Consider the following 25,275-nt stretch of genomic DNA (forward strand, 5'->3'; position numbering starts at 1 on the left):
TGAAATGCCCTTCAAAACAGCATTACCCATCTGCATTAAATTAAATAAATTAAAAGGTAAACACTATAACACAAGTCTTGCCTGAGTCTATTCATGTTCTGTCCAAGTCAGGTTCTCCTGATAGACTAATTAACGTCTTTCACTTCTTTTCCTGGTTTAAGAAGTACAAAAGCAACATTTGCATTTATTTTTAAGAGGCATAGCTACTCACATTTATGTCTCCTAATTCATATATTCTTAAGAAGCACAAAAAGATGACAGATACTCTGGACCTGATAGATTCATACTTTTCCAAAATATTTTGGGTGTTTTACTATTCTTTCCAACACCTTTTGGTCATTTCCAAGGCATGTGATATGCACGCAGTAGTTTATTTGCTAGAAGTATGTATTTACGAGCAAAAAGGCACAGAAAAGGGACAAGAACTCTGAAGTGCTTCAACAATTAATATGACATAGCAAGTCTCCACTGTCAAACTGTCTTCCTCTCTCCATCAAGTGAAATGTTGCAGAGATAGACAATTTCAAATCAGCAAAAATTAACAAGTTGGTGCGTAACAGTAGGGGCAAGAAGGACAATCTTTCTAGCTCTCTAATAACAGAAAATGCATAAGAAATCAAGCCATGTCAGAAATACATCTACATGAACTGCATTTGGAAAACAATGGTCAAGGTCCATGCCCTTTTGTAATTCTTCATTTGGCAGCAACATCTTACCTTCAAACTATTACTCATACATCAAATTTTCACAAACGATAAGCATCTTAAGGCTAATTTCTTATTACAGTCGTAAGTATTTAGCACAGCTAAAAATGATGGTTACCCAAACCTTCAAACTCTGCCTGTTCCAACTGGCAAACTTGAGCTTTCTCCAAAGTATGCTTGACAACTTTTCTCTCAGTATTGATCAGCACAACCAGGGGGCAGTTTTTACATACCAAGTTACGGTTACTCAAGTACTGGCAGAGAAATCAGAACTCCAAGAGATGCTGGCAATGATCTCACTAATATCAACATTCTGCAATATTGCTACTTTCCTTTACATTGATATACAAGCAGTTTCTCATGTAGCTGATACAAAGAGTTATACATGCCTTCTAATTTTCTGACATTGGAGAAGTAAATGATAAAGCAGCTAAAATAATGTTTATTATGAATAAGAGGACTCTCAGAAATGAGCTCAGTCATCCTAATTGTCACTCCCACTCCTTGTCTGTTCATTAAATACTGGTAGCCTGGTAAATATCCCTCTTCCACAATTTCAGCAGTGAATCAAATTCCCTGTAATCAGGAGCACATGTTTTGGCAGAAATTTAACAAGATAAATGCACAGTGCTGTAATTGAGGCTATTCTGAAGTTTTCAGAAATCAATGCTTTCCTGGTAGCTATAGAATGCAAAATATATATTCAGTAAGCATTTGAAGTCATATTTGATCAGAGATATGGCAATCACTTCAAGTATTTCATCGTAGTGCTATGCTATGAGTTCAAGTGATATTTCTTTTTTCTACAGACACAATGACAAAAAAAATAGTTATTTACTAAACACGTATTCTTGCTAGTCATATTTCTGTTACTGAGATCAAAACTGTCAGGAATGCCACTGATGTACATCTCAGCAGGTACCAAGATCAAAGTTTAATAAGAATTACAGAAGATTTAGTTCCCTTCCAAACGTAATGTTTACTTGCTTTTAAAAAATATTAAAATATAAAGTTGAATTAACATACAACTCTTCACTAGAGGAATTCTATCGATATTATGCTGTCCTATAATTAAACTAGTCTGACCACAGATGTTCTGTCAATTCTAAATAGACACTTCTAACCTTCCATATTACATGTCTCATAAAAATCTTTCTTCCCATTCAACCAAAGAGAACGCATCTGTAAAGGATAACAACAGAATTAAAATCACTGATAAAAATGCAATATTAGAACCACACACAAATTCTCCATGATTGTTTTTCAAACACATATGTGTTTATGTGCTTTCATTTCTTTCTGGCCATTTAATCACTCAGGACCTCCAAACAGTCAGCACTGAGTTTTTTAAAACAAAATATCCTTCCCATGCAGTAATAATGTTACTACTGAACTTAAGAACCTTTAATAATATACAGTTTTCCTCCCATTCCTTCATCTGTCACAACATCTCTTACTAAAGAGCTGCCTAAAGCTCATCCACAAGCAGTTGCAACAAGTGTTTTGTTTCTACTTCTTGCCAACCAACCAAATGTAGAAGAAAATCTGTGTGCAACAGACAACTTGTAAACACACCTGAGAAGGCCACAGTTTAAGTTTAGTTTTTATTCCCAACTTACATGGAAAATTTTGGCCCATTTTCCTTTACAGGAGGTCTCCTACTGCAACAATTCATGGCCATGATTTGACAGTTAGAAATGATGTTAACTCTTCACATGCAACAGCATCAGAGTAACAGAAATGTGTTGAGGTGGGATATTGATGCACCTAGGAAAGTCTGCATTAGCAGACTGGTGTCTGGGTTTGAGAACCTGTTGCCAGTGACAGCAAAGTGGAGGAATATGCAAGAGCCAGGAAGGCAAAAAAACCCTGCACTTGTCAACAAGTTCTGTTTCCACAAATGCTTATGTTCCTGAATTCATTGATTATTCAATGCTTTTGAACAAATTACTACCTGTTTAGTATTGCTAGCTTTTTCTTCCATTAGTTGAAGTCTTATTTTTCATTGTCTTTTAGTGGCCCAAAGGTGAGTGTTTCCTGCATTTTTCAACTACCTGCCAACATTTCATAAATGATTCAAAATTCTACAAAAATCATTCAGACTGAGAGGTTAAAAAGCTTCAGAAATCTTGTTCAGAGCTCAGCACACATGGCTGAAACAAACATGGAAAATTTTTATCACCACTAATAACTGACAAATAAATATAAACAAGCTGGGACAGCGTATTAAAGAGTGTTTAACGATGACAGTGCCATTCTATCTGTAGAGCATATTATGATTCTGAAAGCAATAATCCAGCAATGAAGGAACAGTGTATGATTTCAACACTTCAACTACAAGGCAGACTAGAAGGCAAATCCCTAAATTCCGACCCAGCTGAAGCAGAACACACTATGAACACTTCCAGTGACACACAGTGAAGTCTTACCGCACCACTCAAAATGTCTTTGACTCAGCTAGTACAGTAAACCACAAGAGTCTCTGTTAAGCAGCATTTCTGGTCACTGATATCCCCCAAACTGAAATAGTATATGTACATGCATATTGAAGTAGACATTAGTGATTTATATTGAATTGTTGTACTCCCTGCCCAACACAGCCATCTTACCAGCATGCTTTTAAAGAATTAAAGTATGGAAAGCCAACTCTCAAAATACACTATTTGGATAATCAACACAGTCCTGTGGATGAATGTATACAAAGTTACAGCTGCTGTTTATGAACTGATCTCTACTGAAATTATACTTCAATCTTTAAATTATCCAAACGTGCCATTTTAGTCAGAAATCTTTGCACAGAATCACTTACCTGATAAACATGGAATGCATTAGCAGCTTTTCCACGCAGAAAGACTGAGGGAATCCAAACGTTAATAAGAGCACGGTTTGATCTGAGAAGAGAGAAAAACTTAAAATAGTCAAATATATTTACTTAATAGAACTGCAATTCAACTACCTCCAGCGATCTAATGATCAAAGTGATCGACAAAACATTTCAAATAGAGCAGCAGAAATACTGGAGTTCTGACAAACTTTTATACTCACTGTATCTAAAAGCGTCCCCTAGAATTAACATAACTGAAAAAGAGCACTAAATCAATAGCCTTTGCAGAGTTTTTTTTTCAGGCTTGGGGTTCTTTTACAGTGTAAATTTGACAACATTTGATTATACACATGAAACAAAAGCTATTCATTTCAACAAACTCAACATTTTGGTCCACATAACTGAGTTCATTATATAACAGAAGAGCACCACACAATTATGGAGAAGCCATTTCCATTCACTCTTTGTAATTCATCTCCAAATTGCTATGATTCAAAGAAATCACCCCCTCAAACACAAAACGCTAGATTCATTAGTCTCACCCATAAAGACAAAGCTCCAAATCACAACAGTCTAGGATCATCTGGGATGATCAGCTTGGTTGGTTGTGGTTTTCATAAGCACTATTTTTATGCATTGATAAGGATTTATTATGAAAAAAATATAAAGTCCATGATATTATGAATAACATCTATCAACCCAGAGCAACAGAAAAGCGTGCTTTGTTGAAATACCAACACCAGTTCACTGAAAGAGCATTCCAAGACAATCTCCATATATCTCAACTTATTACATCCATTATTAAAAACTACACCAGGGCACCGACTGTGTGGTCTTCTGTATTTTTTAACAATGGAAGACCACAGCTGAGAATTCAGTTATTGGAAATAATCTAGGAAAAGCAAATCTCTGAACCTGTTTCCTTATTCTTCTTTCCCATAATAAGAGTATGGAGAGAAAAATATGGGTGTTACAAAACTTACATTTCAAAATCTGACAAACTCTGATCTTCAGATGTTTGACTCAAATCTCCAGGGACCTATATGTACAAAACAGGGCTCTGTGTCAGAGAACGGACATGTTTCGATCTTGTCTGAAGATCTATTTTACATTCAATTCTGCTAAACAGAATCAAACACTATCAAAAATATCAAATAAGGTGTTCTTGACAGCTGTTATTTCTTACACACTAATTCATCCGGAGTAATGGTTTAGAGCTTATTCCAGAGTGGTATTACACATTGAACAAACACACACTTACTGGCCCTCTCAGATCAATTAGTTCTTGCCTCATCTGGGACACAAGAGCTTCTTTAGCCATCAGAGCACGGTGCAGCCTCTCATTGAATTCAATCAGTTCCCCATGCATTTCAGCTACCTGAAAAACAAAGTCAAGAGATAACTGCACTCTAAACTGAGGAAAACAAAAACAAAGAAAAGGCAGGGGGGTAAGGCAGCAGTATTTTATTTCTTACATGCACAGCAATTTATACTTTTTATTCTACTATAACACAGGTAAATGTGGCCTCGAGCATGTCCTTTTGGATGTGCACTCTAGCTGTGTCTGCACTGTCCATTTTGAGTCAAAGTGTTAAGAAACCAGCAGTTGACACAGGATGTTTATGAGAGTAAACAGGGCTGAATGAACAACAAGGATGAAAACTATACCAAATTACAGAGCAAACTATGTTTAAATTGGTTCCCTGCCAAGAGAAGCAAGAAACAATAAAACTGAAATCAAGGTTAAAGATAATATTGAGCTCTTGAATTTTTCTTACACAGAAGTGTAAGCCTACAGTATAAAAGGGAATAACTCCAAAAGGAAAAAAGCTCCCAAGTAGCAAAAGTCTAAATTGTAGCAGTAATGTGTTACCGTCAAGAGAACATGATGGGAAAAACCAGCAGAAAGAGGGAGCAAGGTTAAAAGGAATTTCAAATGTGTATTCACCAAGGCTTTTACCTACTTCTACCAGAACCATCATACAATAAAATTGAATAGAAGTTTTGATTATGACAGATGATCCACCAGTACATAACATATGTCATTCAGAGCCTCGAAGAAACTTGAGCCAAAAAGAGTTTACAGAATTATTCACAAGGGAAAAGAAAGACTCTTCAAAAAACCCCTCTGTCAGAAATTTCCAAGTAAATCCTCCCTATATGGTTCCTGTAAAGAAAAGGAATCCTGCTGAGGGCCACTCTGAGGTGAAGCACCAGATCAACAACAGAGCAAAGAAAGAGACAATTTTAACAGTAGTTAGATGAAAACAGGAGCAGAGACTGGTTGGTCTCCTCCAATGGACATCATAGGGCTACCGCGATGTTGTCTGCTGAACATGTCTTCAGGTTACAGCAGCTGTTGAAATGTCTCCTCGCACAGCCACCCAAAGCTAGGAGAGCAGCAGAGGCAATGGTGTAGAATTATGAAAGCACAGTTGAATAAGACGAGTATCAACCTTCAAGGACAGAACAGGAACTTGGACTACTGCCAAATCTCTTAAGAGTTGATAGTTTTCCTTCTGGAGGCAGTTCGCTACTATCTATGAATTCTATATTTTAGTTTTGTTGAATTACCATTCTGCCTTCTTCCTCTTCTCCAACATAAAGCAGTTTAATCCAATTTGTTTATTTTAGGCCCTACTTTTAATTCATTGCTTTGTTCCAGACAACCTGCATCCTTTACACAAAGCAAATGGAAAAAACAGCTTCGATTTGACAAGGCAGAAGCTGATGTCATGGATTAAAACTCAAAAGAACCCACCTAAAAACAATTAAAATTGAGTTGAACTTGAAGTATTTTTTTCCAATTTCTTTTAACATTAGAGGGAGTCCTTAAAAATCCAATCATTCAGTGTGGCATATGCACAGAAAGTTAAACTAAGCCCAGATACAATGTGTCGAGACTGACCTCTCTCATTAACTCTGAATTTGCAAATTAGTCTGAAATATGCAGCAAATTCCAAGCTAAACCCCAATAACAGTAATGGAACTAACACAATTTTCCTTGTAATAGGACTTTAAGGAATTACAAAAGCCAAATATTTCAGAGAGTGAATAAACAAACAAACAAAAAAAATCTTATATTTGGTTTGCCTGACTAGATTCTATGATAAACACTCTTAGATTAATATTGATGCTTTATCTTAAACATCACAATACAAAAATCTTGCAACGCATTGAGTTAACCTTTAGTTACACTCTTCACGCTCTGAAGTGCAAAGGTTATTATTCAGATAGTTTCAACAATCAAAAGCTTTTTTGTTAGTATTTATAGTGTACTAAAGCAGCTTCAATTTATTGCTTTTGATTTTGCCCTTGCCAAGCATTTGCACTTAATGCCATTAGAAAAACTAAATTCCCAGTCTCTTAATTACTCTTTTCCTGAATCCTTCTGATAAAAGCCCAAACATTGGGACTTCAACTCTATCAACTAATGACACTATGTATTCATATCTCAAAAGTTCATTCACCATCAGTCTGATAAAAAAAGGTTCTTTGATATCAAACATTTAATAGTAATTAGTAAGCTCATTTTGAGAAACCAAAGATATCTAAATCCATATAACTAACATAGCAGGTGCCACTTACCAAGCAGGTTTGCTTCATAAACAACAAACACACCAAACAAAACTGCCAACTTTACTAGATAAAGTAGTAATATAATGTCATCTTCTGGATAAATTCTTTTCCATACTACTGATCCCAATTCATAACCTGTCTGATTCAGGTAAATATTAGCAGTTCACTGTTAATTACAAAAAGCCTAAACTGGGAGGCAGAACTTTTCTTATATTTCACATATAAAAAAATGTAGTATGCTACTAGTTGCAAATGCACAGGAAAAAAAACCCAAAACATAGTACTGAGTTGATTGATTGGTTATCAAAAGCAATAAACAAATTTATAAAACCCCAGTAGTTTACATATTTGAAATTGTGTTTGATTTTTTCAGTGCCTGTCCCTATCAAAAGAACAAAATCCAAACTCTCTGATGCAGTGTCTTGACCGTTTTCTCTCCCTCTAATTTGGATATCTCTGAAATAACTTCTTACTTGCAGACTTGATGAACATGTAAATTCAACAGTTCTCTCAAAACACTGGAAGTAATATGAAGTGTCCCCAGCAAAATTAAACAAAATTTAAAAGCAAATAAACCAGCAAATCACTTCTTACATATTATCAAAAGTACAAATTGGCAAACAAAGTACTCATGAAAATCACTTTTATTAGTAACTAAGAGACTTCAGTACTCCTTGTCAAAGAAAAATGCATTACCATCACAGTAAACCAAAAGAGGCAATCTGAATATTAAGTTCCTCTAATTTTTCCTGCATCAAGGTCTGTTAAAAACAATAGAGGTCTCATTATAATTATATCCTTTCAGTTATATTCTATGTCATCATATCTTCCTTTATTCATTCCACACTGAATCTTAATCAGTAATTTTCCCTACTACAACTTCAATATTCTTCATGGCTGTTTTTCTCCATGACAATATGTTTAAAGCAGAAAATTAAAGCTCAAATGTTCCAAGTTTCACTTGGCCAGATAACCATTCAGATTTGGTTCTGTCTGTATCAGAAATCATGCTCAAAGAGCCCAAATTCTTATCAGAAAGGGGTAGTAGTTAGACTGGATGCAAGTGCACTAACAAAGTAGGTGTCCATAAATGACTGACAGAAGAAGAACCAACAAAAAAGATACAAATTGCACTCTTAATTCAACACTATTTTTCAACTCTGTCCTATGAGACAACATTGAATCTAAGCAAATAAGTGTTATTATTTAATAATAGTATTTGTAGGCAATTTAATATCTAGAAGGAAAAAAATGTTCGTCTTTACATAATCCTGTCAAAGAACACAAAACTTCATCAATTTCCAATAAAATGGGTCATGTAAATCAATAAAATAGCACTCAGTTTTCAACCAAGTTATTCAATATCTGAGAGTTTATTTCTTAAATAAAAGTTTCTTTTTATTCTTGTCTTATGAATGTCATTAACAGCTAAGAGCACACAATATTAATACAGTAAAAGGTTCTGTGTTTACCACTAGTATGTGGAATCACTTGGGAATCAAAAGTAATAAAAGAAAAAAACAAAATTATTTTTAGAAGGAAAGCATGAGAAAAAAAAATTACAAGCAAACAATTCTTTGTAGTCAGAGCTGGGGGGTTTTAAGCAGGTAAGTAAATTGCCCAGTGGCTGTCACAGCCTTTCCACATAGCATGAGTAGCCCTTTATGCAGACATTGCCAAGATTGATTTACCATAAGCAAGAAGGCTTAGGGAGAATTTATCTTGACCTTCCAGTATCTTAAGGGGGCCTACAAGAAAGCTGGAGAGGGACTATGTAGGATCTTGGGTAGTGATAGGACTAGGGGGAATGGAGCAAAACTAGAAGTGGGTAGATTCAGATGGGATGTTAGGAAGAAGTTCTTCACCATGAAGGTGGTGAGACACTGGAAGAGGTTGCCCAGGGAGGTGGTACAATCCCCATCCCTGGAAGTTTTTAAGGCCAGGCTGGATGGGGCTCTGGGCAACCTGATCTAGTGTGAAGTGTCCCTGCCCATGGCAGCAGGGTTGGAACTAGATGATCCTTGAGGTCCCTTCCAGCCCTGACAATTCTATGAAACATTTCCCAGTTCAGGACACAGTGAAGATTCTGATTGCAGTATACCTGTTATGATAAATTGAGAGACAACTCTGAGAAGCTACGGAGACTTTTTGGCACAGTTTTTAGTGATTTACAGTACCTTCCCTACCCAGATCACTTATTATGTGAGAAGAGATTTTTGTATCAAAAGAAAACCAAACAAAACGCCTGTATTTCATTATGAACAAAGCCGTATCCCCACATTTGAAAATCCTTTAGAAATTTTCTTTAATTATCTGGTAGCCTGCAACAAAAAAATTCTTACTAAAAACAAATCTGAGTAAAATTAACTTATAGTTTATCTAAGACTGAAAGGCTCTTTTTTTAACTTCCACTCACTAACAATCACAGCAGCACAAATAATCTTAGAGAAAGTGACACAGCTACTTTTCACATGATACTGTACCATTTCCTTATTCTCTTACAAAACACACAGGGAAAAAATAATGAAAAGCTCAAATATTTAAAGGTTTTTTAAAAAGCCACCTACCCAACTACACTGATACATGCCATAATTTCTTCTTTTGTGTAATTCTTGGCTGAAAAAAAACACTCTCAATAGAGCTTAAAGTCATTTGAGCACTTTGAAGTGTTAAACATTCAGAAGGCTGTTAGAGTAAAAATAATCAGTAGCATGCTCTTGAGGCCTCGGGTTGCAACTGGTCAACAAATTATTCAACAAGAAAGAAAAGAAGGCTTTCTGGAATAGTGAAACCTTGGCTCAACATGAGACAGCAGTGTGTTCAGGTGGCCAGGAAGGCCAACAACATCCTAGCCTATATCAGGAACAGTGTGGCCAGCAGGTGTAGAGAAGGGATTGTGCCTCTGTACTGAGCTTTGTGAGGCTGCACCTCAAGTACTATGTTCATTTTTGGGCTCCCGACTACAAGAACAACATCGAGTTGCTGAAGCATGTCTGGAGAAGGGCAACAAAGCTGGTGAAGGCTCTAGAGTACAAGTCTTAAGAAAAGTGGCTGAGGAAACCGGGATTTTTTTTTAGTTTGGAGAAGAGAAGGCTGAGGAGAGACCTCATTGCTTTCTACAACTACCTGAAAGGAGCTTGTAGTGAGTTGGGGGTCAGTCTCTTTGCCCTAGTATCAGGTGATAGAATAAGAGAAAATGGTCTCAGATTGTACTAGAGGAGGTTTAGGTTGCATATTAGGAAAGAATTATTTACATAAAGAGTGGTCAGGCATTGGAATAGTCTGCCCAAGGAGGTGGTGGAATCATCCCTGAAGGTGTTCAAGAAATGTGGGGACATGGCACTGCAGGACATGGTTTAATGACCATGGTGGTCTTAGATTGATGATTGGACTTGACGATCTTAGAAGTTTTTTCCAACCAAACCAATTCTATGATTCTATAACCAAAATTACCTTTTGTAGATATTGTTTCAAATTTTTTAAACACTTCAACTTCTCAAAAGAGCTGCATAATTTGTCAGCAATTTTAAAAACATTAAATGTAACCTTTTTGACAGATGTCAGATCTCATGAATATCTAATACTTAGAAATCAGCTCTCAGCTCCAATCTACTTGGTGCACTTCTTTTGAACAAAGTGAGTTCATGTGATCAGCATATGCACCTTCCCAGCCACACATACCAAATGCTCAGAGATCAATCTGTCAGGCATAAAAATACCGTACTACACCTACCACATAAAAAGTTAAGTCTGTGAGCTTTAGGAAAATGCACAAGAGTATTTTCAAGTTCACTAAAAGGCAAACTGCAGGTTTCTGCAGAACTTTACTTTAAAAACTGCACAATTCCTTGTTAATTTATGTAGAAAAAGTCCAACTCCTATGAAAATGTTTCTTCTACAGGCTTCTCCAAGAAAGAGGTGGTGTTTTGGGTTCTTTTTAGCTGTTTCATTTGACTCCAATATTCCAACAGGAATGAGTGTTTCTGCAGAACAGTAAAGGATTAATAGACTGTGATACAAGCTTCAGTACATCTCAAGCCAGTTATTCCCACAGAGGAGCCAGTCTCCTCACTCCCTAGTCTGACAGGAATAGTCTATGCCAGGTGAAATGAAAATTCGGTGTCATGTATTGAGTCTTTAACATATCTCTCATACCATTTAGCATATGGTGAGCATTTAACTTGGACAGAATGCAGGTTAAATACACCACTAAAATTAATGTTCAAAAGAGTACAAAATTGTCTAAGGCTGAGACTGCAAAGAAAGTTAAAGTATTGTTCTCTCTGATTAGACATGTTTACTTGTTCATTACTAGTCTACAGTCATAAAGAAAGAGAATGGACTAATTCGAAACAGTATCTTAGAGATAATTTATTCCAAAAAAAAAATCACTAACAGTAGAAGTTTCTCTAAGTTTCTTTACTCCTTCAGAAACCACAGAATCGACCAGGTTGGAAAAGACTTCAGAGATCATCAAGTCCAACCTATCACCTAACACCACCTGACAACTAAACCATGGCTCCGAGTGCAACATCCAATCTTTTTTTGAACACCTCCAGGGACAGTGACTCCACCACCTCCCTGGGTAGCACATCCCACTGGCCAGTTACTCTCTGTGAAGAACGTTCTCCTCACCTCCAGCCTAAACCTCCCCTAATCCGGCTTGAGACTACATCCTCTTGTTCTGTCACTGGTTGCCTGGGAGAAGAGACCAACTCCCACCTGTTTACAACCTCCTTCCAGGTAGTTGTAGAGAACAATAATGTCTCCCCTGAGCCTCCTCTTCTCAATGTTAGTTGCAATGTTTCTTTATCCACATGGTTAAATGAACCCATTCATAGATCCTAACATAAGAAATTTAATAAATACCTTTTTTTTTAATATATAAATTTGGTAAGAAATTGAAATTTTCTTAAATATATAATTATGAAGAAAATTATTTCAATAGAGAAAAAGAGGGGAAAAAATCTCCAGTTAGTCAGCAGACCCATTCTTTTCATTTTCTTGACACCTAGTCATTTCTCCGTAGGGAGACCTCAATTTCCTGAACAGCTTCCAAGGAATTCAAGGGAATCTTTGTCTTCAGCTGAAACAGTCTACTAAGCACAAAACAACAGTTACTAAAACTGCTTAAGTGTGAACATTTTCAGACCCAACTCTAGCTGAATGGAACTGCCAGAACAGCATTCAAGAGTGGCTTTTTGTCCTAGTCCTCAATTTGGAACACAATCTTTGGAATTTGGAAATAAGATTTCATATCTTGTATCTGTGGACAGAAAAAGGAACAATATATCTGGATTGTTACAGGGGCTAGATCCTACTTTGAGCATGCTAAGATGCTGTTACAGACTAGCAAGTGAGATTCAGATCCAACCTTCCTTTTCTGGATGTGACTTATAACAAGGTTCTACAGCGGTTGCTTCAATGCTGTGCCCTCAGTGCTACTCCTAACACAAAATCGGACGTGTTAGAAACAAACTCCTGAATGTGCAGCACAAACTTAGCAGAACTAAGGAGGCTGCTTTCAAAGATGAAGAAAATTTGACCTGAATTTTTAATTAACATATTCTTTTGTAGGTACAGAACAAAGAAAAGTACTCAGAAGAACCCAGCCAAGGGAAGGCATTAGGGAGAAAATTAGTTTCACATGGTCCTGTGAGAAAGGGATAACCAAGTATAAATGTTTTAGAAGAACCATATTAATCTCTTTGATGCATGACCTGCATTTTCAGTCATCTTCAACTTAATCAGTTAATATCAGTATCCAATTTCAGAGTATTTTGGGCAAGAGAAAGACATATAGAATTGTTTTACTTTTTATAAAAATGTTCATTTAATATTTAATAGGAGATATGGATATTGGATATTAAATTTCACTACTTTTGTCTGGAAAATAATTCTATTTAAATTTAGGACGAAACTCTCATCTTTCTTTTTTTTTTCTATTAATGAATTTTACATTAGCCTGAAAGTAAATCTTGCATTAAGAACTTTTTCTAACGTGGTCATGTAACAGAACTAGTAGTTTTGTATTACAGTGGCAATCAGAAAACAGTAAGAAAGCACAGAAACAGCTGCAGATTTCAGTATGTCCTCATTTTAAAGCTCTACTGACAAAACAGCAATGTCTCTAAGCATATACTGTAACTTATACAATACCTTAAAGCTGTTGTCTATGACGCTTTCAATTTCACCATCACCAGTTATAACCTTAAGGAACTTGTTTATTTATTAAAACCTTCAATTTCAAAGTCAAAGCGTAAATGTGTACCCTTGTTAGGAAAATTATTTTTAATTATCAAATATGCTTTGAAGCGGAATGAAGAGATTTGTATTTTAACCACAGAAATAAATCTTCCCATTTTTTCAACACATAAATCAGACTTTCTTGTACACTAATGGGTAAAAAACAGCAACTAAGCAAAGAAACTACTTACGGCTTCAAGCATTATGTTACAACTAGAATTCTGTAAAATTCATGTAGTACAAACTTTACCTCTATCAATTTTCTTTCATAAGAGCTGGCCAGTTCCTCAGTGTTTTCTGCTTGCTTTTGCTCTGAGATAGTAAATTCACCATCAGTGCTCCAAATATTTGGCATAACTGAAAAACAAGATATCTCAAATTAAAATGCTAACTTACATAAACATCTAAGACAAGCTGTCCAGAAGTAATAGCTCTGAAAGAAACAGTTATTACAAGTCAAAATAGGATGTAATATCAAACAGTACTATGAGTACTAAAATACAAATGCTCTAGGGAGCTTTCTTCTAAGCAGTGCTAGACAGGGACTCTCAAACAGAACAAAATGCAAACTAAAAGTGTTTTCTGTACTCTGACTCCAGCTATCTAGTATCTGTAGGTAATAACTGCAATTCCTAGCCAAAGTCCTTGAAAATTAAGCCAATTCTTCTCTCTCAAGCCTTTTTTCTACTTCTCTTCCAAAATATCATTTCATAGCACTTGCACAGACTACTTATATAACATAGAAACTGGAGAAAATAGGACTGAGAACGGACACTCCATACTTCATGTAGTATTTCCTGGTTTTGTGTAAAGCAGAAATAGCTGTAGTTATTTCATCCCTGACAGTTAATTGTCTAATTTATTCCTAGAAACCTCCAATAATGGAGATTTTATGCTTCCCTGCACAATCTATTTAAATTTAAACATTCTTCTCAGAAAGGTTTTCTTGATAGCTAATCAAACTTCCTTCACCTGCCATTTAAGCCCATTACTTCTTTTCTTATCCACAATGAATTAAAACTGCAGTTTATTCTATTCCTGCTCCTAGCTATCATTTATGTATTTGATGATCACTTTAAGGCCTACTCTAAGTCTTCTCCAAGTTCTAATTCAACTTTTCCTCACAGATCATAAATTTCTAAAAACACAGCTTAAGAAATATAAACTAAACAAGCCCTAATAAAAAAGAAGTTTAACAAATACTTTCACCATTTTTCAAAATCTAAATTATATATAGAAGCACTATATGGTAGAGAGAAGACATCATAATTCATCTGACTAAATACTCTTGAGCCTGAGAACTGATTTTTGCTTTGAGGAAAAATATATACATTCAGAAGATTATTATCAAGTGAAGTTTGAAAGCTATTTTAAGAGCTATTTCTCATAAATCTTGCTTGAATACTTCAGCCAAAAACTTCTATGATCAGCATTTTCCTATACATAATAATATTGTACCTAAGCAGGTTTGAAAAACGGTACACATTCAACTCCTGCTGATGGCTGAGAAATCAGGATGCTCATTTATTAAATATTTAAAATACCAATATCAAACTGCTCAGTCCACAGAGTGATCATTCATTTTGAAAGCTGGGATGATATTCTGAACTTGACATGGTTCTGACTACTCACATTTGCTGAGTGGAGTTGTTGTTAGTTTATGTCACTGAGAGGCAAGTATGCTGAGTACCATTTATTAATTTAGGAAACTATTTAAAAGCCATACTCAATAGCATCTGATCTGATTACTGTAACAAACATGTAGGTTCTTCTCTATTTATAGTCATAAAAATAATAGCAGAACTTCAATCTATTTCGACTCTTTCAAAATAGTTTCACAGAAAGTATAAACACATAGTCTTCTAAAGTCTACAATACATTGCAGCCTTTTGATACCATTTGGAAGAAGATTAATCATCACTGAAATTATTCATTATGATAACATAGAGTAGTACCAAAATTAGGTTTGTGCAAGAGTTTATTCTCCCTGTAGAAGACGATTTCCTAACATTACAACAAAAGAGGAGAGCTTGGAGATGTCTAAGTTTAAACAGATCAGAGTTCTGTGTCCCTGTCTATGTGGCAAGGCTAGTTAGAAGCTTTAACCTAGGAGCGTGTAAGCTAATATCTAAGCAACCAACAAGAATTTTGACTTATAATGACAAAAGCAAAGAAAACAGCAGTTTCTTCATCCTGTTTTCTTCACAAAATTGTCACAAACTCAGACCACAGTAATAAATCAAGTCTTGCAAATATACCCTGTAATCCCTTCAAGCTTGTGAGCTAATTAAGAACAAAATCACTTAAGACCAATTATTACGGTCACTTATTAAGTTATACCACAACTGGAATTCAATAATTTGCCTTAAAGTTACACAGTGATATATATATTGAGAAGTACAAATAGCTCTTTCTAATAATGCGTTCATTATGAAGGCTCACATCTGAAAAATATGAATGTTTACAACGAGATACTGCAAGTTATATATATATACACACCATGAGGAATATTGTTTCTATAAATCTGATGAAAGAAAAAAAATTATTTCACTCTCTTTATATGAAGTGTATCTAAACATATTAGCTCTCAGTGATTATTTACATGCTGAGGTACTTTTTTGAGTCAGAGGCTCCAGTACTACTACAAATTTCACATAAATCTCCAGTGGCAAATAAGGAAAAATAAACATTGGTTTTATTAAAAAGACAATGCATGAAGTCAGAATATAAGAAAAATTAACTACGAATAATGCATACAGCTGAAACATTCTGGTCATTCATGATAAACATTACAGAAGATTATAGTGGATTGATTAAATATCCTCTGAGGATAAAGCATGCATGCATTCATTTTTAGAATTGTTGGTACTGTTCCAACACCCTTTTTCATGTATAAAATCTGACCATCCTACTCAGTTTCTATTCTTATCACTCACTAATTTGCATAATTTTAACATGGCAGAATATAGCTAGCCTAGAAATATTTTTTTTTCTTTTCCTATAATTACACTCATCATGGAAACTGTCAGTATCTAATGAAGGATAATTTCTGCTATTATAAGAAGCTTAAGCAATGGTTTTCGTGAATAATTCTTAATATGAATCAGTACACTCCAGCAAAGTCGGAAGTAAAAACATGTGGTCTCACAAAAATCCTTTTAAGGATGAATGAAGTTTTTGAACTACAGATAAGTAGAGTAACTAGCCTTTAAGAGCAGAATTAATGTAGCGTTCGTTCATACAGCCACTTATACAGCCACAATATTGACAATGAAAAAAAAAAGAAAGGCAGACAGATGGTGCCTCCTTGTCTCTCCAAACACCATTTCTAGTCAGTGGAAATACAGGTCCCACTAGAAGATGATTCAGAATCAAGATGCCAATTTATCCTGCCAAGGACACTTCTATCGCCACTGACCACTGAAGAAAAATGGGTAGCACTGGTGATAACGTAACTCATTACCTCTCACTTAAAACATCAGCTCTTCAGAGTCAGAGCAACTCAGAAAAGAAAGTGATATGTCTGGTCTTCAGACAGATACTATTCCAAACTGCCTGCAAACACTGATCTCCAAAACCCTAATGGTATCATGAAGAGATAAGACATTTTCTCTCCTCAAAATAATTATTCTTATGATCCAGTATCACATTAATTCACCTATTATTTTTTTAATTACATATTCATCTGCTATTTTTCTGGAAAGTTCCTTATTGAAGAAAAAAAAAAAAAAAGTCAGACCCACTTCATCTACCAAAAAACACCCTTTAAAGTTAAATGCAAAATCTATATCAGTATTTTTTCCAAAAGGAAAAGATATCAAATATGTTATTTTCACTACTAGGAGAAATTATTCTATCATGGTTAGAAGAGGTGAATAATTGCAATTCTCTCCTACTAACCCCACTTATACAAAAATTATTTCATTTGTTTTGGTGATGACTCAGTAAATAAAGCAAAGACTTCTTGATTGTTACTGCTCAGCAGCAGTTTGACAGTATGCCATCACAAAACGTTCTTTTCGCTTGATATCAATCTGCACCACAAAACTGTTCACACAACAGCAACCATCCCAGTCAGAGATGCATCAGGGACAGTTCTCACAGAAACAGAATTGCCATCTTTTCCGATGGTGGTAATTTTTCAACAAGGGGAAGGCTGATGTCATTCTGGGTAGCAGCATGTGGGAGCACAAACCATGTCCCCAAGAGCACTAGGGTTGTTTTGTGTGGCTGAAGTGCTAGCTATGGACCATAGCTTGCACAGAATTGGGTGGTTGGATATCTACAGGGATCCACTCCAGGATTCCTGTAAACATGTCTGTTCACTGGTTATTGTTTCATTGTCAATTTTCATACAAGTCCAGAAGTTACTTCCACCATGTGGTTACTATATCTATCCCCCCAATAAATTCTGTCTCAGTGGCAGCATACAGCAAAAAAATCCCTGCGCATTGATTTTTTTTCCTTCCCTTCATTTTATCCTTACCTTCCACTGTTTGACCTTCTCTTCTGAGCATCTGAACAGCTCCTACATACTTCTTAAGTTGCACTTTTAGCACCTCATTTTCTCTGTTGATAAAAAGAACAGAATAAATAAATATTACTGCTCCCTCAAAATAGATGAAAGCCCCTTTCAATGGAAATAATATACTATCTGTAGTAAGCTATATCTATATTATGTCATCAAAATTAAAATAAATAAATAAATCACTTGGACATTAAATAACACATCAACAGCAGAGTACCAGGAAAACTAGTTTTCCAGGACCATATAAACACATCAGTGAAACAGCTTGTCTCATAATCAGGAACTTTTCATTAATTGTGCAATTTAGATTTTCTATACCAGGCTACATTGATGACAGAAAAATTATACAGTCTACCTAAATAAACCGGTGATTAATAAAGATGGAATACTAAACAAGGAAATTCAGAATAGCCAGTAAAAAATTAGATAATTAGTTTATAGTTGGGAAGGACTCTATCAAATTGAATTTTAATCAACGTTGACAAGCACAAAAAAAGAGAGGAACCTGCTGGATTGGGTCCAGAGAAAGGTTTACAAAATGGTCAGAGGTCTGTTACACCTCTCCTATGAAGGCAGACTGAGAGAATTTGAGTTTTTCAGCCTGGAGAAGGCTCCAAGGGGCCCTTATTGTGCCCTTTCAGTATTTAAGAAGATGGGGATGGACTTCATTGCAGTACAAGGGATGATGGTTTTAAATTAAAAGAGGGAAGACTTAGACTAGATGTAAGGAAGAAATTTTTTAAAGTGAGAGTGTTGAAACACTAGCCAAGACTGCCCAGAGAGGTGGCAGATGCTCCATGCATAGAAACATTCGAGATCAGGTTGGATGGTCCTGTGAGCAATCTCATCTAGTTAAAGATTTTCGTGATGACTGAAGGGGGTTCGACTAGCTGACCCTTAAAGGTTCCTTCCAACCCAAAACTATACTATGATTCTATGAAATCATATCTGATTATCAGACATGATTTCATGTTAACAGATTACAGCTGTTGAACAGCTTATACACAAAAAGGTAGGCATTTTATTTATGCACACTCCCCATTATATATATACATACACACAAAAATAAATTGCTGTTGTGAGCAATGCCACAATTATATATAAAAGCCCTAAGCATGTTCCTATCTTCATATTTCTATGGGTATCAAATCAGCTTTCTGAATTATTAAGCCTTTACTCTCTCCTTTTGTAGGAAGCTGCTAAATAATTGAGAATTAACTATTGATTACCAATCAAATTTTAACAGTCCTTGATGTTTTCATACATTTTTATAATATTTTTAATTTCCTAAACTACAAAAAAACAAGTCCCTTTTTCCAGAAATGGATGCTGATATTGAGGAAAACAAATAATCAGAAAAACACAGTTTAATTCCATATACTACATTAAACATAAATAATTCATTCATGAAAAAAAACCCAGCAGCTAGACAAAAAGGTTTCTCACCAGAAGTCCAAATGTGTCTGCAAGGAATACAATATCATAACCATTAAAAAAAAAGCCATTCTAATACTTCACAAGGAAGAAAGAGATTGCCACTACTTGAAACTAAAATGACCCACGAATTATTCAAAGAAAACTTAAGTAAGCTAGAATTCTGTCCATGAAGCTAAAGACTCTTTGGAGAGTCTAGAGAACCATCTGAATAAATCAGTTTTGCCGATATCCAAAAGTAATCATTTCAACAATTAAAAAAAAAATTACTGCTCTTACTATTGCAGCAGCAGCACCTACAGTGTACAAAGTGAACCAAGGAAGGAATTCAGAATAAAAATCTAAATTTCAAAATAACTATATGTGAAGTTTCTGTGCTAGAAAATGAGCTGAAATGAATCATTCAAGAGATGCATCCAATGTCCAAAATAACATGATACAAGAATTTGCTGTACCTAAGCAGTTTCCAACACTTTATTCACCATGTGACAAGGTAAACTGACTTTCAGAAGAACAATCAACACAACATATCCAGTCTCCATAGTAATAAATTAAGTAAACTTGTTTAAAATTAACAAGTTAGTCTAAGTGAGCATCTCTTCAGATCTTGTTATTAAAGCTCCTTATCTATTCTTTGAAAAGGTTTATGCATGACAAATATCTGATTCACCCACATGTCACCGCAAATTCTAAAACTGTGGGGGGAGTGAGTCAAAGAAATATGAATACAATTCCTATAACCTGAAATGTGAATATTAAATGATGAAGTATTTGCATTGTCTCAATTGCCCCACATCACACGAATGCCAAACCCACTTATGCTTCTCTCCCTCTCTCCAAATGAGTAGTTCAGTTTGATGTGTCATCAAAAGCAGCGTTAGTAACATTCTGAATACTTTTTTGTTGTTCTTAATTAAGAATGCTTTATATTTATAATTTTCAGATACTAGTTCTGTTATGCAACAAAAAGCTTATAGGAAGCTTGGCTGTGGTAGTCTACAACTGGCACATACAGACAGAAAGCAAACACCTCTCTCTGTGATAAGGCACGGATTACTAATTTTATTTAACACGTGAGACAGGTTTGTTGTTTACTACATGTGTGAATCACCCCTAAGATCTTAGGCAGCATAGGTTACTCTAGAACTCTAGAACTGTTAGAAGAAAAATCACTATAGCAGCAGCATTTACTGTCAAGTCTTTGTTAAGCTAAATCACATTTATACAAATTATTTTCTTTCAGAACAGCTGTAGCATGAAGTCAAGCTAGAGACAAATCACTACTAGGACCAATACCATTTAACACCTTCATTAATGACCTAAATGTGAGACAGAGTGCACCCTCAGCAAGTTCGAGGGCAATACAAAACTGGGGAGCAGCTGATACACCAAATGGGTTTGCTGCCATTCAGAGTGATCTGGACAGGCTGGAGAACTGGACTCAAATGAATTCCCTGAAGTTCAACAAGGGAAAATGCAAAAATCCCATACCTATGGAAGATTAGTGGTTAGCATCATACATACTAGGGGCTGGAAAAGAGCTCTGCAGAGCAGGATTTGGGAATCCTGGTGGATAAGCCGCTGATCAGAAGCCAGCAATGCACTCTCTGCAGCAAAGAAAGGCAAAGCATCTTCCAGCCAGTTAGGAAGTGCACTGCCAATGGGTCACTGCTAGCAACACTGTTCAGAGAGACTGTGGAGCTTCCGTTTACAGAGATATTCAAAATCTGACTGGAAATGGTCCTGAGCAACCTGTTCCATCTGACATGCCTAGAGCTATCGGGAAAGAGTTGTACCACCTCAGAAAATGGTACTGCTGATATTGTTTGGCAACAACTGTTACTTAGGATAAAGCAATTGGTAAAGTAGTCAGCCATGAAAATCTGAAAACAAGACACAAAAAAATACATCAGCTCAAGCAAAACAAAGTCATGATTAAATAATCAGACCAAAGGAAGATATATTGGATAGAAATGTCACTGAAGAAGAAAGATAATCCATTTTTTACTGCTTACTTACATGAGGGTACATATGGAAGAGTACCTGTGTCAGCAGCAGCTGACGCTGACATTACACATAACTGAAAGCGATAAATAAAATATATAAATATTCCTACTCAATTTAACTGACACCAAGACCACTCAGAACAATTTCCATTGAAGTAAGAAATAGCTGGGAGCAGAGGGGTCCTCATACTAATCTCAGTGTGTAACTATGTAAGACATGTACCAGAGGAAATACTGTGGGGTAAAACACACAGACACCAAATTTTACATGTGCACCAAAGCACCCACTACCATCCACTCCAATACAAAAACAACAAATTGACTACATTTGTCAGAAAATCTTTCACTGTTTTTTTCTCATCTGAAATTCAACTGAAGTCCATAGGATTTTCAGTCCTAGATCAATTATGTTTTTATAAAAATTATACTACTTGAAAGTATTTTTCACTTGTATGCAGAACCTTTTATTTCTTTGTTCCCCTGCAGTCACTTTTTATGACACATTCAGCCTTTCTTACCGTGCCAAGGCTTGGACTTTCGTTGCATGTCGCTCTTCCTGTTCTGCTACTTTCCTTCTCCAGTTGTCCACTTCCTGTCTTAGGGCTGCAGAATGCTCCATTTCTCCATCAAGCAGATTTCTCAGAGATCTGGAAGAAGGCATCAGCCTCCATTAGAACACTGCAAACACTACCTGGTAATTAGAGGACACTGTACACATCACAGAGTAGGTTGCCTAAATTATACCATTAATGTTATCCTAAAATTTCATTACTTAACGTAATAAATCGACCTGATTGGATTATACAAAGTTATGAAAAGACACAAGGAAAAATGATCAAACAGAAACAGTTCTAAGTGCTTACTCTTAATCTCTATTACAATACCATCAACATGCCCAAAAGACAATGTATTATGGTATGTACTGTACCACCAAGTAGAATAAATGCAGTGCTTCAGTGCAAATTCATACATCTCAGGAATAACCTATTGCCAATACATTTACTAGCAAGAAGGAAAATGGAAGGAGTCTTGACTCTACTGAGCACTGCCATAAACCTCTGCATAAAACGTTTACTGAGACAGCAAAAGTCAGTACGATACATAATGGTAAAATAGAAAACATCCTGGTCCTTCGGCCAAGTTGAATGGGGCAATAACTTGCAATTATGGGAGCGGGGAGGATAAGAGGCAGAAAAATGGGAGCTGTTGGTGGTCTCAACATTCAAAAAAATAAACCAAATACAACTATTAGAAAAACATAAATTACCAAAATATCCTTACTACAGTATAACAACAGTATGTCTTGAATACATTTGTGTTGTTATTCAACTAAAAATGTACTGCAGGAGACTAATTAAAAAGTAGGCTTGATAGCATTTTACACAAGTGACATCATTTTTACATTGTCATTTTCCCCCAAGTGGGTATAAAGACACTGCCTGACAACAACCACTTTCAGAGTAACATTGTTAGCCAATCCTACATCACTTATGCACTGGAAGGGGAAAAAAGGAAATTTTTTGAATGTTTGTGTAAGGACAAACTTTTGCTCATTTGGAAAGCTATCTTAATAGACCTTAACAATCTTTTATCTATAAGCTCTGATTCTGAAAAAAAATGACAACTAGCAAAAGCTCCCAACACACAGAGTTACAGGTGATTCCAATTCAAAGGAAAAAGTTGACCTGCAAACACTACTTTTCAGTATCGACCATTGAATATTGAAGTATTAAGCTTACCTTTCATAGAAAAATAATATACACACAAGTATAGAAAGATCACACAAAAATTATGCATAGCTTTATACAAGAACAGGTATTTTTATAGTGCCTCTTGACTAGAAAAACAAAACTACCTATTCTGTTCTTCCAGTTCATCTTTTCTATTCATCATGGCCACAATAGCTTGACGAAGTTCATCTAAAGAGAAGGGACAAAAAAGATTAACTCTCTGTGTGTTTTTGCTCATTTCAAATCTAGAAGCCATGTACATAATATCACTTATTCAGCAGACGATGCCAACTCGTCATCAATAAGCCAACTTATCATCAATAAGCCAGTTCTGTTCCACAAATACTCAAACCAGATGTCAGCAAATATTTTGTGCTTTTCCTGAAATCATACAAACAGAACTGGCATAAATTTCTTGAAGGAAGCAAAGACATTGGATGATTTTTTTCTCCTTTACTTTCAGTTCACTGATGTACCCATATCTTTCTTAACATTTTCTAGTAGTTACAGAATTTCTTGCCAGATAAAAAATACTTAACATTGTCCTGTGGACCAGATCAAATCTCTCCAACCCCAGTAATGACCAAAATGTCAAAGCTTACACTGTGTCCACCACAACTCCCTTCTGGCATTAGTAATCTGCTGGTAAACACCCCTGTCAGCAAGGTTCTCCTATTACTTGAAATCTGTCAATCCAATTCCTTCAGACTAGATGTGTTTTTTTGAAAAATTATTCTTCTTTGGCCATGGACAAAGTAGGCAATTATTTTCCTACCCATTCCACATTATAGCTTGTGAATTAATTGACATTAAAAAGAAACATTTCAGTAGATCATTAGAGGGATTTTGCACTCCATTAATTCAGCACAGAAAAAATAACTATTTTTTTCCAGTAACATAGTGTCTTTATTTGAGTTTTCTATACAGCCATCAGGGAAAAAAAAAAAAAAAATCCAAATCTTGTAGAAAAGCCAAAAAGGCAATTCGTGACTATTAAATAATAAAACACTTTAAAAAAAAATGCATATTATCGAGACTTCGGCGTTCTCCCTTGATAATATTAGTCACATTCAAATCCAAAGCTGTGATTACACGGCTACTTTAACCACTCTTCCTAAGGCTGTGCTTTCAGCAAGCTTTCAGCTTTCAGCAAACATTCCAGTTTGCCTTACCCATCACTGCTACCACCTCCCTTATTCTGGCACTGGTGTTTATACACACACACTGTCCTAGCAGCAACTGATCCAGCTCAAAATTGAGTTTGTTTAGGTTTTTCCTTTCTGATGGGCTACTTTTTAGATAAGCAGTTACCAAGTGATCTTACTGTTGAGCTTAATATTGGTGGCACTAGGCACATACCAGAAAGCTGTCAGGGCAGAATAGAACCCCTTCTTGATCAATATGTATGAGGAATAAAAGATGGAATACCATTTTTGGCAAGAGTGACGTTCACACAGCAGTGAAGTTACCAGGTAACCATTAGAATTGATACAGCAACTGTAGAAAAACTTAAGACTGGAAACATTATACATGACAAAATATGCCATGTTCCATGATTTTCATGACCATGTTTCCAGAGATGGTCTACAATAGCTTCTTTGAGTAGTATTTATTTTGGTAAGGAGAAAAAACCCAAACAAGCAAATACCAAACCCTAGAGTATGAGTTTTAAGTATTACATCTAGCTATAAAATATCAAACTTGGTTATCAGGGAACTCAACACAGTATTCTTTTGGTTGTGATGAGACACTGCCACTTCCAATCCCCCAGACTGGAAAGGTGGGGGAATTTGAGGGGTTTTTGTCTGGGTCATTTTGGGGTTTGTTGCTGGGTTTTACAATGGAAAATTAAGGGACTACAAAGACCCTGAAATATAATATGCAGTCTTGTGCAAATGGATCACAATCCAGCAGCCTATTTGTGATGTGAAAAATTATTCTAAGGATGAGGAAAACAAAATAACTCACTAAGTGTTCAAGCCTTACACAAGCGTACAATACAATAAAAAAAAATTCATAGTAAGCTATCAGTGTAACAATGCTCTCTAACAAAATAAACATCTTTAACTATAAAGCCGAATTCAGAATCCTCCTCAAGAAAGCACCAAGCCAATGGCATTTTAAACATTTCAAGAGTGCCATTAAAATTGTAATGTACATTCCGACTCAGTTGCTATTATTTCTTGGCCTCTCAAGAAATTAAAACCATTGCTACTCAGACAAG

The 25,275-nt window shown here is 35.7% G+C and overlaps 1 protein-coding gene across 1 annotated transcript in view; it reads right to left on the reverse strand.

Annotated features, from left to right (window-relative positions):
* SNX29 (sorting nexin 29) overlaps positions 1 to 25,275 on the reverse strand; it is an 87,452-nt gene that overhangs the window by 40,489 nt on the left and 21,688 nt on the right. The window contains exons 12-18 of the mRNA XM_054391275.1: positions 23,177 to 23,240; positions 21,840 to 21,968; positions 17,840 to 17,922; positions 13,604 to 13,710; positions 4,790 to 4,906; positions 4,512 to 4,567; positions 3,514 to 3,595 (exon numbers count right to left, since the gene is read on the reverse strand). Coding sequence (XP_054247250.1) covers positions 3,514 to 3,595; positions 4,512 to 4,567; positions 4,790 to 4,906; positions 13,604 to 13,710; positions 17,840 to 17,922; positions 21,840 to 21,968; positions 23,177 to 23,240 — 638 coding nt within the window. The remainder of the gene's footprint in view (positions 1 to 3,513; positions 3,596 to 4,511; positions 4,568 to 4,789; positions 4,907 to 13,603; positions 13,711 to 17,839; positions 17,923 to 21,839; positions 21,969 to 23,176; positions 23,241 to 25,275) is intronic.

This window comes from Indicator indicator, chromosome 22 (assembly GCF_027791375.1).
Source record: "Indicator indicator isolate 239-I01 chromosome 22, UM_Iind_1.1, whole genome shotgun sequence".
Lineage (NCBI taxonomy): Eukaryota > Metazoa > Chordata > Aves > Piciformes > Indicatoridae > Indicator > Indicator indicator.